This window comes from Haliotis rubra, unplaced genomic scaffold (genome assembly GCF_003918875.1).
Source record: "Haliotis rubra isolate DU_JTF1 unplaced genomic scaffold, ASM391887v1 Scf101, whole genome shotgun sequence".
In the NCBI taxonomy this organism is placed as follows: domain Eukaryota; kingdom Metazoa; phylum Mollusca; class Gastropoda; order Lepetellida; family Haliotidae; genus Haliotis; species Haliotis rubra.
In genome coordinates, this window is record NW_025764904.1 from 353,496 (window position 1) to 367,606 (window position 14,111).

General features: G+C 41.8%; 2 protein-coding genes across 2 annotated transcripts in view; one reads left to right on the forward strand and one right to left on the reverse strand.

Annotated features, from left to right (window-relative positions):
* The window catches only part of LOC124268461 (putative cysteine protease YraA), a 74,847-nt gene that overhangs the window by 30,791 nt on the left and 29,945 nt on the right, over positions 1–14,111 (reverse strand). The gene's annotated exons all lie outside the window — the stretch shown is intronic.
* LOC124268456 (ras-related protein Rab-8B-like) overlaps positions 1–14,111 on the forward strand; it is a 27,401-nt gene continuing 13,290 nt past the window's right edge. Inside the window, exon 1 of the mRNA XM_046703427.1 lies at positions 1–261. Within this exon, the coding sequence (XP_046559383.1) occupies positions 21–261 (241 nt within the window). The 5' untranslated portion in view covers positions 1–20. The remainder of the gene's footprint in view (positions 262–14,111) is intronic.

Consider the following 14,111-nt stretch of genomic DNA (forward strand, 5'->3'; position numbering starts at 1 on the left):
CCATGTGACAGATTCATCACATGATTAGACCCGTCAGTGTCGTCAATTTCAACATGGCGACCAGCAGCTATAGCGACCATGAATACACAGTCAAGGCCGTGTTGATCGGAGACTTAGGTGTAGGCAAAAGCACATTTCTCCACACGTTCATGGAAGGTAAATTTACACGTGTAGAGACATCCAGTGATACACTAGGATTCAAGCAGAAAACCATTATCCACAGTGACAAGAACGTTCGATTGCAGATGTGGGATACAGCGGGTAAGTACACCTTGACCAATGTTGGATGTCCACATGATGTATGCGTTATCACGGCTGGAGCTGAATATGATTCAGCCCTGATCGAGCGTACACACTCTCATTAACAGGTGACTTTGACTTGGATATATACTGCTATGCTTGTGGTTGAGATTATTTATATTTTCATTCACACTGTTTACACTAACCATCAATATACATTGCACATGCACCTCCTTTGTTTTTCACTCCTCTTCGCAAAGCGGAGAAGATAGTCTTGTAACGAAACAATATGAAGCACTGACCAACAAGCATTTCCAGAATTCAATTGTCTAATTTAAACTATAATGTAAAATTAATAAAAAAAAATTAAAAATATGGTTAACTAGGTCCTCGGAGCGCTTGTCTCGAACAAGTACCTCGACATATTTCGATGATCGTTTGGAGTAAGGACGTTTAGCTGCAGCTCGAATAAAAGCTATAAGATAACATTTCCATAAATCATAATAAATGTCTACTAATGTATCGTCCATTGCACGATTCCGATCACATCGTACGCACGTTCGGAGCCAAGAAGATTGCTAAATTTCAGGGCAATCTGAACTGCGAGAGCATTCCAGACATGAGTTGGGTTAATTTCTTGATATATTCTCTTTGTTAATTTCTTGATATATTCTCTTTGTTAATTTCTTGATATATTCTCTTTGTTAATTGTTTGATATATTCCGTGGAGACGGACTATCTGCAGCTGTGTCACATCGTCCTGTTTTTAATCTGAGTAAACCGTGTCCCGCGACGACCTTATGGTGACGCATATAGGATTTTAAACAGGTGCACCTAAGTGGCCACCTACCGCTACAAATATAGTCACTTAACTGCACTTAATTTGGGGTAGAGGAGTTGGTAGATGATTGGCGGTTTGTCATAACTCCATACAACTATTTTTTTCTTCAGAGGAAACGCTGGGCTGCTTAACTGTTTCAGATCATCCTGGCTGTTCATCGAACAATTTTGGGTGTGGTGGTAGGTGGGGTTGGTTGGGTGCTGGGTGAGTGGGTATTTAAGCAGGAGTGGGTAGGTAAGTTTCCGTAGGTGGGGTGGGTAGTGTCGGGTCGTTAGGTACTGGTGAGATGGGTAGGCTGGGTAGATTGGAGTGGGTAGGCTGGGATGATTTGGGTGGTGTAGATTGATTTGGGTGGGAAAGTTGGGGTGGGTTCTCTCGGGTAGGTGGGCGTGGGTAGATTTGGGTGGGTAGGTTGGGATGGGATGAGTGGGACAGACAGTTTGTGGTATTTAGGCGTGGGTAGGTTGGAACGGGTATGTATAGGGATTTGTACTGCGCGGTATGCAGGGGTAGGTACGTTGGAGATGGTAGGTTTGGATAGGCAGGTGTGGTAAGGTAGTGGTGGTTCGGTTGAGTTGGCGGAGTAGGTATGGGTGTGAGGGGTAGGTTGTGTTGTGTTGTATATATTCACAGGACCAATGACACCCCCATCTCGCTCCCAGCCCCTGAATATACAATGGCCCTCTCACATATACAACTGCATCGATCTTTCGTGAATAAGATTTTAGTCAGATAAAAAAGATGTAATTCTGATAACGCAGCCGTGTGTTGCGAAACTGTTTATCTTTCCAAACATATGCCTACTATAAATGGGTTAGACAGATAAACCTTACACGTTTCAACTCAGTTAACACGTTCTGCCACAAAAGCATGACAATGTGTAAGCAGCTGGCCTTGAAACTTGACCTTCCCTATATATTAAATTAATCGGAAACAGACTCATGTAACTGCGAGATTGCACACATTCGCACAGACAGTCACATATACATTATAATGCGCTCCCTACCGAATCAGTGCTAAACTAGGTCACATGAAGATTGAGTACGCCATCGCAGGACTTTGTAGGCAATAAACAGTACACCCGTGCTATCGACACTGCACACTGAAATAGACATGGTTTGTCATTTCATATCTGTATTCAAACGCGTACGGATGTTTGAAATATTTCAAGTCATCCGTAACAGTTCATGACGAACGTAAACACCCTTAGCTTGAGAGCCTCAAGGACAAATACACAAAGCAGTAAATATAAAGCCAACGCCTCAATTCCCCGTGTAAACAAATTCCATCGGGAGTTAAAGGCAATAAAGCGATGATAGGGTTTTTCGAAAAAATTAAATTACCTCAGGATATACTTGAAAATAATTATGCGTCAGGCCGTTGAATAAATGGGACGCCCAAAATTGAGTGACTACGTGAATGAGGTTTTATGCCGCTTTCAGAAATATTCCAGCAAGATCACGGCGGGGGACACCAGGACTGGTCTTTACACATTGTGCCCCAGCCCACCATCCCAACCGCCACCACCAAAAAATAAAAGTAAAATAAAATAAAATTAATATATAAATAAATAAAAGAATAAATAAATTAAGCATAATAAATCAATAAAAGTAGAATGAAAAATAACTAAATTTATAATTAAATAAATAACATTTTAAAACAAATATTGTAAAATTTAATAAAATCAATGGGATCAGGCTAAAACGGCCCCAATTTTGCTTGGCTAAAACGGCCCCAAATTGGCTAAAACGACCCCGGTGCAAAACGGCCCCGATGCTGCTATCAACTATGTTGCTTGAAATGACCCCGTACAATTGCTAAAAAAAGACGTGAAATATATTTGGGCATTTATATTGACATGTAACATATATTGAAAACAGAAAACGTCCTAACAACACTCTCCTTGCGGCACACACAGCAGTACTATTAACATTCTTGACGATGTATTTGTTTTCAATTTTAGTGTAATCTGAAGTTACATAATGGGTATTAAATAGAATAACAACACAGACAATAAACTTCCAATGGTTCTTGCATGATACCAACAAGGGACCAGTTCGTAGATATAAAGTCAGCGGGTGATGGGTCCATGGATTTGGCTGAATCTGGTCAAAAGTTGACCCAGCGATAGGTCTCCATCCTTGTAACCTCTCCAGACCTCGAAGATATCTTCCTGTGTAGCTGTGGCAGAGTTGCGCAGGTAGGTTCGAAGTCAAACTTAAATTTTAGTGAATATTGTTAGACGATCTGTACAATATTCAGTTTGAAAAAACGCTGATTATTTGGGGCCATTTTGGCAAATATGGGGCGTTTTCACTTGGGGCCGTTTAGTCATGGGGCCATTTCAGCCCCTAAGCATTTGGGGCCCTTGTAGCCAATTTGGGGCCGTTTCGACTTGGGGCCGTTCTGCCGTGGGGCCGTTTCAGCTATAACCCAAATCAATAAAAAAAAGATAATATTGCTTTCATGTGTTCTATTAAAAAGACAAAAATTAAGCTCATATTTAGGTTTGCATCTGTATCTGCAAAAGTATACAGTGTCCATGTGGATGGACAGGTGATCCGTGATGACATCAGCATTTCGCGAAAAGGGTAACCGCCCATGCGGTAAAAGGTAAACTAAACTCCTGTGTAATATTCAACGAATGTCTGAAGTGGGTGTGGGCTGGTATGTACACACGAGGTCAGTGGGTCCGCTGGTATTTCGTCTGATCCTAAGCACGGGTGAACAGAGGTACTTGAAGGCCAATACTCTCACGAGATCTTTGTGCAGTATTTTCATTGTACGGTTGATCACGTGCTGTCTGGAAGAATTAGGTTTCTGGGCCGCGTTGCACAAAAGTCGCGTCTGTGATGGCTCCTCTCCCTGGAGACTAGACAAGCATCCAGTCTGTGGTATGAGCATATGTTAGAGAAAAAATGGTTTCTAAATTATGTTCATAAAAAATGATAAAACGAGCCTAGAAACTTTCATCATTTTCAAACCTGCCACTTATTCTCGACTTGCATCGGCTGCATTTGAGTATATTTGTTTCAGGATCTGTATGACAGATTGCCTGGAGACAAATGTGTATGTTTTCTCTACGCTGAAAGCAAAATATCCTTGACATATTTCGAAAAAGTCTGGACACGCTATAACGGTGCAAAGCTGCACTGCCACAAGTGTTTAAGGTATTTGAAAATAGATGCTACTGAAGAAGACCACCCTTCGATCGCTACAGGGTACCGTGGTACAAAGCGATCTTAGCGCTATGGTGACCGTAACTCCCATATCTTACAATAGACCTAAGATAGTCTTAGTGCTATTTTACCCGTGAAGGTCCGGGGTAGAATTGATCTTCAGTAACCCATGCTTGTCGTAACAGGCGACCAACGGGATCGGGTGGTCAGGATCGCTGACTTGGTTGACGTATGTCATCGGTTCCCAATTGCGCAGAACGATGCCCATGCTGTTGATAACTGGATTGTCTGGTCCAGACTCAACTATTGACAAACTGCCGCCATATACATGTAGCTAGCATATTGCTGAGTGCGGCGTAAAACTAAACTTGCTCACTCACGTAGTTAAAACCCAAGAGACCCAGAAACATAAACGGTGCAACACGGGATTCGAACCCACAGTTACATAACTTTTCCGATGTACCCAAGGGACATAACTCCGCTCAGGACGTAGCGGCGCGCAGACGATTGGGCCAACCGCTTCCACCTAATTTAATCAACAGAGTTAGAAGAAAATATTCATGACAAAAACGTAACCAGTGTCCTGACTAGAACGTTCTGATGAACTATTTAGTAATGGGCTGACCTTTTCAGGCTTTATATAACTTCAAAACCTCCTACATAACATGATGTAATGTCAAGGTAATGCTAGTTACTTCAAATATGCCTTTTGTCAAAACGAAAATCATATAAAATGAAAATAGACCACTTCGATCATACGCCAAAGAAGAAAGTACAATTTGATGTCGGACACTCACAAACGTCAGTTGATTGCAGCTGAGGCAATATATTGTGCAGCCGTAAGGCATGAGTAATACAACCGCGAGAACAGGCAGCTGTTACAGAGCGTGACAGAGAGTTGATCTGAGTGTTTGCTTAAACAGCCTTTTTGGAGACTTAAACCCTCTCCTCCCATATAACCTTCCATACATAACCTACATTCAGTGTTGACCTAAGAGTCGGTGAGGGGGTAAGTTAGGTTCACAATTAGATTGCAGATTATTCGTAGATAGATTTCATGTATCGTACTGTTCTGGAGAGAAAGTTAGTTTCTTTGGTTTTTGATATCTGATAGGTGAAAAAACATAGCCAAAACACATCTTTACAAGAACCATGAACGTTGCATCAAAACGCAACCGTAACGCCTCGTGCAGTCACTTTCTGCATGTGCAGGGTCGGGCACATGTGTTTCTGACGGTTTGGTGGATGGTCGACAATTGTGATCAGTGATACTCGTACTGGTCGTAGATTACACAAATAGTTTGCCATATTCGGGCATAGTAGAGATACTAAACAATTTAGAATTATAGTTGTCTATCTTATCAGATAGCTTATTTAGTTCATGTAGTTTAGAAAAAGTATCATATTTAGTTTGATGGTCGGAGTGGCAAAAGTATCATATTTAGTTTGGTGGTCGGAGTGGCAAAAGTATCATATTTAGTTTGGTGGTCGGAGTGGCAAAAGTATCATATTTAGTTTGGTGGTCGGAGCGGCAAAAGTATCATATTTAGTTTGGTGGTCGGAGTGGCAAAAGTATCATATTTAGTTTGGTGGTCGGAGCGGCAAAAGTATCATATTTAGTTTGGTGGTCGGAGTGGCAAAAGTATCATATTTAGTTTGGTGGTCGGAGTTTGGTGGTGGCAAAAGTATCATCATATTTAGTATTGGTGGTCGGAGTGGCAAAGTATCATAGTTAGTTTGGTGGTCGGAGTGGCAAAAGTATCATAGTTAGTATCATAGTTTTGGTGGTCGGAGTGGCAAAAGTATCATAGTTAGTTTGGTGGTCGGAGTGGCAAAAAGTATCATAGTTAGTTCATAGTTAGTTTGGTGGTCGGAGTGGCAAAAGTATCATAGTTAGTTTGGTGGTCGGAGCGGCAAAAGTATCATAGTTAGTTTGGTTAGTTTGGTGGTTGGAGTGGCAAAAGTATCATTTAGTTTGGTGGTCGGAGCGGCAAAAGTATCATAGTTAGTTTGGTGGTCGGAGTGGCAAAAGTATCATATTTAGTTTGGTGGTCGGAGCGGAAAGTATCATAGTTAGTTTGGTGGTCGGAGTGGCAAAAGTATCATATTTAGTTTGGTGGTCGGAGTGGCAAAAGTATCATAGTTAGTTTGGTGGTCGGAGTGGCAAAAGTATCATGTTTAGTTTGGTGGTCGGAGTGGCAAGAACGTTGTTTATTTACCATTTGGTTAAGCACGTTTTTTCACGTTTCACGCTCACAAATTATTTTAGTAATTCCACTGCGTAAACACATACGGATAGAGTAAAGAGAATGCATCTACGTGCAGTTTACAGGACGCTTACTGGCAGTTAACCTGCCTAGTATTTGGAAGCCTGAAAGGTGCAGGGTTTGGGGAAAGGTGGGGGTTTGGGGGTTTTGGGGCACATATACATGCAGGCAGATCTCCGCTACTTTATGGGCACTTTGTAAGTGGTTTGTGGCCAGTCTTAGGGCATTTTCAGGCAGTAAACTGGGAGCATAAGGACAGTGCACAGACACTTAACTTGCAGTACGGCCAGTATTTAGGTAGTTTACAGAACATGTACAGTCAAAGCGCAGTCAACGAGCTTCTTATGGCTAAACTATGTTTGGTTGTTTGATTGCCGCACACTCAGCAACATTCCAGCTGTATGGCGGCGGTGTGCAAATAATCGAGTTTGGACCAGACAATCCAGTGATCAACAGCATGTATGACAACATGTGTCAGTCAAGTCACTGGGCCTGATCACAGTCAACGAGCAACTTATGGCTACACTAAGGCTAAACCATGGTAATCTGCGGACATTCTGCGGGCGGATTGCGGGTACAATACACGTAATCTAAGGCAGTCTATTGGTATCTCACATAATAGAAGATTTTCGGGCAGTTCTAAGCGATCTGAAAGATCTGAGTCGATGAGACGTGACGGATAGTCTCTGGTCATTTCGTGGGCAGTCTGCTGACATATTTTAGTAGGTTGGTATTGGTAAGCACTGCTTACACTTCAACAGGGCCTATTTGAGGCAAATAATAAATCCTGCCTCCAATGCACGGCGTTGAAACCAACGCTTCCCCAGGTACCAAATTGATAATGTATTATATATATATCTATTGTATTCATTCTATTCTATTGGTGTACGCAAAGCTAACATGTACTGTATACGATACGGTCAATTTCAGTCCAAGGACGAGTAAAGCCAGCGGTGCGTCGTCTGACAATAGTGTACGACTTTGAACCCTATAGGCCGGTCAACACGTCACCCCCAGTTCATAAAATGCATTAAATATCTTCTAAAGGTACCAAATTAAGGATATGTCTATAGTAGTCATTTCATGCGTTGCTCTTTGATAGATACAGACCATATAGCTGGAATTGTGTAGAGTGCCGCGTTAAACAACAAACTTAGACACAAGACTACAAAGTACCCTTTCTGGCGAACAGGATCTGCGTAAGTTTAGAGTGGGGTTAGTTTTACGTCGCACTCAGCAATATTCCACCTATATGGCGGTGGTCTGTAAATGATCGAGTCTGGACCAGACAATCCAGTGATCAGCAGCATGAGCATCGATCTGCGCAACTGGGAACCGATGACATGTGTCAACCAAGTCAGCGAGCCTGACCACCCGATCCCGTTAGTCGCCTGTTACGACAAGTATGGTTTACTGACGATCAATATTCTAACCCTGACCTTCACGGGTGCGTAAGTTTAGAAATAAGTAGAACTTCTATAAAACCATATGACGACATGTAAACGACAGCAACTTTCATCAGACTAATGAACCTTACGCTATGTCCATAAGTGGGTTTTTGGCGCCAGCACCACACCGGGCGTCCCTGCCCGTGATCATGAATATCTCTGAAGGGACGTCTAACCGGCATGAGTCATGGGATTGTCTTGCCAGGAGACCTAGGACTCAGTTATCAGGATCATTATTCATCCTGGTCTTGGACGATCCTTTACTTCACCCGTGACCATGTGTTTCCTCGCAAGTCGACTAATAACTGTGGTTAATGTTGAAGTTAACTGCGATGTTGCGAAAGGGCATCAATCCCTGCGCGCCAGAAACACCCCATCGTGTATTTCCTGAAAGCTATGTATTAACATGTCAAGAAAAATATTTTAACACCGTCGTCTTTGAAATCAGTTCAGAAACAGGTAGTGCATGTACTGTAATTATGAAATGAATATCTCAATTTGCTTTGCGTCCTCGCTGCACTGACAATACGACCCACAGCCTCTGAGATAGCATGTGAAGGGCGTGCTTTATATGTGCATTTCAATATGCAAGGGAATGCTCGCCTGCTTGAACCAAGATATTTACAACCGCCACTGGGTTCAGGTGGTGCTAAATTAACGCCTATGTGTATATTGATATCCTTATGATATTGGATATGGTATCATCTAATGCTCATGTGGGTAAATATAGTCCAGTGTATTCGATATCTAAAATTACATCGTATCGGTTACACCGCTTACTCTTACTTCTTTCACCCAAGTTTCATTAGGCCCAAGCCAAACCTTTACATAGATTGTGTTACACGCTGATAATGCAAATGAATATTATCTGAAGGGGGGGGGGGGGGGAGTCATACAGTTTAGTTGCGTCAGATGGCTGATCTAACCATTGTGTTGTGTGGGACAGGTGGTGCAGGTTGGGGTGGGAAGAACTGGCTTTGAGTTGTATGATGACTGAGTGTGTTTAGTTTTACGCCGCTTTTAGCAATATTCCAGCCAAAAATGGGCTTCATACATTGTACCCATATGTGGAATCGAACTCGGTTCTTCGGCGTGACGGGTGAACGCTTTAACCACAAGGCTACCCCACCGCCCCTTGAGTTGTATGGAGTCGGTAGTATTGAGTGGGTGGGCAGGTGTGGTTCGGTTGCTTTAGGTTGAAGAGTAAGTGAGTGAGTTTAGTTTTACGCAGCACTCAGCAATAGTCCTGCTGTATGGATCCAGTGATCAACAGCATGAGCATCGATCTAAGCAATCGGGAACCGATGACATGTGTCAACCAAGTCAGCGAGCCTGACCACCCGATCCCGTTTGTCGCTTCTTACGACAAGCATGAGTTTCTGAAGATCAATTCCAACCCGGATCTTCACGGGTTGTTTCAGCTAAGTGGTAAACGTCTGAGATATACCTTCACAGGTATTTAGGTGGAATAGGTAGGGGTGGGTCGGTTGGGATGGGTGGGTGGTAGAGCTTGGGGTGAGTAGTTAGTGTGGGGTTGGCTCAGGTCGGGAACAGGTAGGGTTGGGAATGGGTTAGGGTGGGTTGGGAACAGGTAGGGGTGGGTCCGTAGGGTGAGTTGGGTGGGTGATGGCTAAGCAGGTCAATGACCACTGAATAATGGGTCATTAATGTAAACAACGTCAACATGTAGACCAGCGAACTAAAACTATCAATACGATCGTGAAGCTGACTGAAGAGATATGAGAACAAAGGGACTTTCACCTCCTGGACCTGGTTTCACCACCAGCTGCAGCTACATTTACCTTTTGTTTCCGCGTTTGGCTACATGTATTCATCTTTGACCTGATGCACGCGGCCTTACAATGTTGAGAAACCATGACTAATACAGAATCTTGATATATTTACAGATTCGTGGTGTATTCGATAGACCTCGGACAGAGGTTTCAAATGTGAAAATATCTGAGTACGAATAATTACAAAAACGAAAATACCAAAAGATGTGTAAACAAACGTTATCAAACACTTATAACGTCCCAACCGTAAAATTTACGTTTAGTTTGGATGAAAAATACTAGAGCGGCAGAACAACAGAAGGGTTGAAGCTAGACTTGCACAAGCTGTAAGATTATAATTAATAGTTTAAATGATAATTGTAAAAAATATAAAATAACAGAATGGCCATATCTAGACTTATAAAGGTTAGAATTACTATACATCCATGGGATTAGTCTTCAGTACAGGCCAGGTTTAAGCCTAAAAAGGTACACTTACTCGGAATCGGCTCGGCAGTCGGCCGCTTACATGTTCCACATGGCGTTTTTGAATATTTAACGAGTAAATGTCCTTACAAGCTTAATTGTATTCGAAATCACATAGGATCTAAGTAATGTTCGAGAATTGCCAACACTACAGAATTTAATGATGTGAAATCAACTCAAATATTAATAAAGTAATTAAGAAATGAAAAAATTACATAAAAATTTCATCGCATGATAACATCCTCTGATTACCTGGAATTCGCTTCCCTTGAAAAATAACATGCATACGTTTGGGCATGTGCTGTGATATGACCTAAATATAATAATACATTTACATAGACGTTTAAAGATAGATCCAGGTAAATCCCAAATGCAATATCTTTGACTTCACGTTTAGAAACAGATAATAATAATCAACAGATCTAGATTCTCCGGGAATCGCGATGGGAAAATAACATTAACATCTGGATGTACACAAAATTTACACATCACGCAAGGTCGTCAAGACATTATCCGACTGACGTCATCACATGAAATAGATCTTAAAATTCCCTGGATCCCCGATTCCCCAGGAATCGCTACGGATAAACGGTTCGGGATAGGTAGACGCTTTCACATAGGGGATTGGGTACGTTTTGAAACAAATTCTGGAACAATGGCTGACTCATCAACAGGTGCATAGAATCATATCAACACCTAATTTATGACACGTGAGTCACCGATATTAATAGGGATGTGTGTAGTTTTCTCTTTGAAAAAGGCTACCAAGACACTGACCCTTGTCCTTGCACTGACCGACCGACCTGAACTATAAATACAAGAGATCAGTGAGACCGGCCCTTCTGTTTCAAGTTCCTAAAGTTTCTGAGAGACATTATAACTGCTTTCCCTTTATGTCGAGTATTATCCCAGCAGCCACCACAGCGTGTCTAGTAGTGGTGTTCCGATTAGTTGAAATAATCGAAGATTGGTCGCAGTGACCCACCTACCAAGCAATCGATCACATTTTCTCATAATCGAACACAAACGATTTTGCAACTACTGTTTTAGTGTTTGAAACACTTGACGATGGAACATATCCTAGAAGTTGTCAGGGCTTGAAAACTTGTTTAATTCTTAGAAAACTCACTTCATTAACTGAAAAGTCATGACTGAATATTTCTTGAAGACTCGAAAAAGTTTATGTTCATGATATATTACTCATCACTTTCAAGTAGCAAGTTGCATCATGTTATACATATCTACAATAACAACCTTGACAGGAAAATCTGAAAAATGACGCTGACCAATTTTTTTCGATGATTGTTCGTTGGTAATGAAGCATCATCAATTGTGAGATTTCAACCAATTCCCAACACTAGTGTCTACATATCTAGGGAACCATCCAACATTCTTTTTCTTCGACGATTTCAAAAACGTTATACGATTCTACCTCAAAAGTTGTTTGATCACGCTTACAACATTCCACTGCTCCGACAAGCCTTCAAAGAGTTTTTTGGTAGATATGTACGTGATTAATATTTCCAAATTTCCAACTTTCGATTTTTACTTGAACCATACGTTCTTTGTTACGGATGCCACGTGGGTGAGTTTAGTTTAGTTTTACGCCGCCTATAGCAATATTCCAGCAATATCACATCAGGGGACACCAGAAATGGGCTTCACACATTGCACACATGTGGGGAACGAAACTGGGCCTCCGGCGTGACGAGCGAACGCTTTAACCACTAGGCTACCCCACCGCCCTACGGGTGCCACGAGTGCGACAGAATACTTCTACCGGTTCACAACACTATTGAATAGCGATTCATAGACCCATGCTCTTGATATACTCGGGAGAGTATAATCGCTAACAGCAGATTTTTTATGAAAATGGAACAAGTCTTGTAACGTGTATCATCATTAGGTGCAATTGTGTAGATAGGTGCTCATTATGTTGATTGCTGGATTGTCTGGTCCAGACTCGACTATTTACAGACCACCGCCATATAGCTTGAATATTGCTGGGCACGGTGTAAAACAACAAACAAACAAAACATATTATTTAGGTCAGGTGAAATTGAGTTGAACGTCGTTTTCAAACATATTTTAGTTTTATATTCAGCCCGTGTGGCTGCTAAAATTACCGACGGTTTTTCCTACTGGGATCCCATGTCGTAGCTTAACATATAGACCCTAGACACATTATACTCGACCAACCAGTCCTTTCATCTTGAAAATGCCTTTAAGTTCAATCTACATGTACACGTGATTTGTGATATGACGCGATCGGCTTTGCAATATAAGGTTCACCTCCCGCAGACCGACGCTGTATACGTAAAGTGTCTTGGAGTTTGGAGTGGAGCTTAAATGGTTTCTGGCATAAGATATATTAATGACCTTGTGTTTCGGATTAGGTACCTGCCGATGACATCACCTGGACTCTAGCGGGTATTGACCTGACAGACCTTATTCACAATCAGTGCAAACAGGTTACTAGTACACTAGGGGACTCAGCTCCTTACTTTAACAGCGGTCGACGACTTAAATATATCTCTCTAACCGCCCCCACCCTCTTCGACTGACTTACCCCTAACCTACACTGTCTTTGTCCCACCGTGTGCTAAGTTGATTGACCTTTTGTTTATTTGAATTAAACAGGTGTATCATCACCTCAATGGACAAGATATTATTTCCACCTAACCAATGACTGTCATGATTTCTCCGCTTGATATACAAAAGAGTACACACTGGGCACATCGCCCTGTCTTAACCCCAAGCTTGCATACGTGCAGGCGCATGCAAGATATCTAAAGCAATCTTGCCTGGAGATTGTGTATTATCATAATCTGTTTGGGCAGATGCTGAAGAATCCTCTTGCCACGAGTGAATCACTGTTTCTGCATTGGCTTATACGTCCTTTACTCAAGGTCCTTGGTATTCGGTTGAATAGTCGCGGCGGGCAATCGAACACCCACATAAAACATGTTTAAATGAGTATGTTTAGCTTTTAACAGTACATGTATGTCGGTTATAAATCTATATGTCGGATATATTTGGATGTTTCTCTCATGATATCTTAGGTCGTTTTGTATTGTTTGTTTGTTGTTTAACGCCGCACTCAGCAATATTCCAGCTATATGGCGGCGGTCTGTAAATAATCGAGTCTGGACCAGACACTCCAGTGATCAACAGGATGAGCATCTACCATCAATTGTGATACGATACCATCAATTGTGATACGATGTCATATGTCAACCAAGTCAGCGAGCCTGACCGCCCGATCCCATTCGTGGTTTTTTACAAGCATGGGTTGATGAAGATCACTTCAGGGCTCAAGATAATTTTTCAACATCAGGAGAACGTACTCCTTATATTTTCAATATAGGAGTACTCGATAAACTTAAGAGTACATTTTGAGTACTGAATGGAATATAATGGCGTATCAGTAATCTTGTGTTTCGTTTCATATATGCACCACAACTACTACTCTTGTGTAAACAGGTCAATAAACAATAAACAACACTCTTTCAGATAAATACGTCTGTAAATGATTCCCAGACCGTACAGCATTGCTGTGGTGCGTATGTGCTACGTTTTCTAAATTATTTCCTACCGTATCGTGCATATTTTTTATCCGTACATACGCCGATACGGCCCTTATCTGGGAGCCCTGCACTTCTAACCCGGATCTTCGCGGTTAAACTGTTTTGCTAACTATCTTGTACCCATAATGAAGAGTAATTAATGGTTTCTCCACTATCAGGGAGAGACAAAACAGAGGAACCGTCCAATCATTATGTTACGTATTCAAGAGATTTGGTTCGATCTCTTCAAAACTCCGAAGACCTGACTTTGATTCCCTGCTTGAGAACAACGCGTGAAGTCGTTTCATTGTG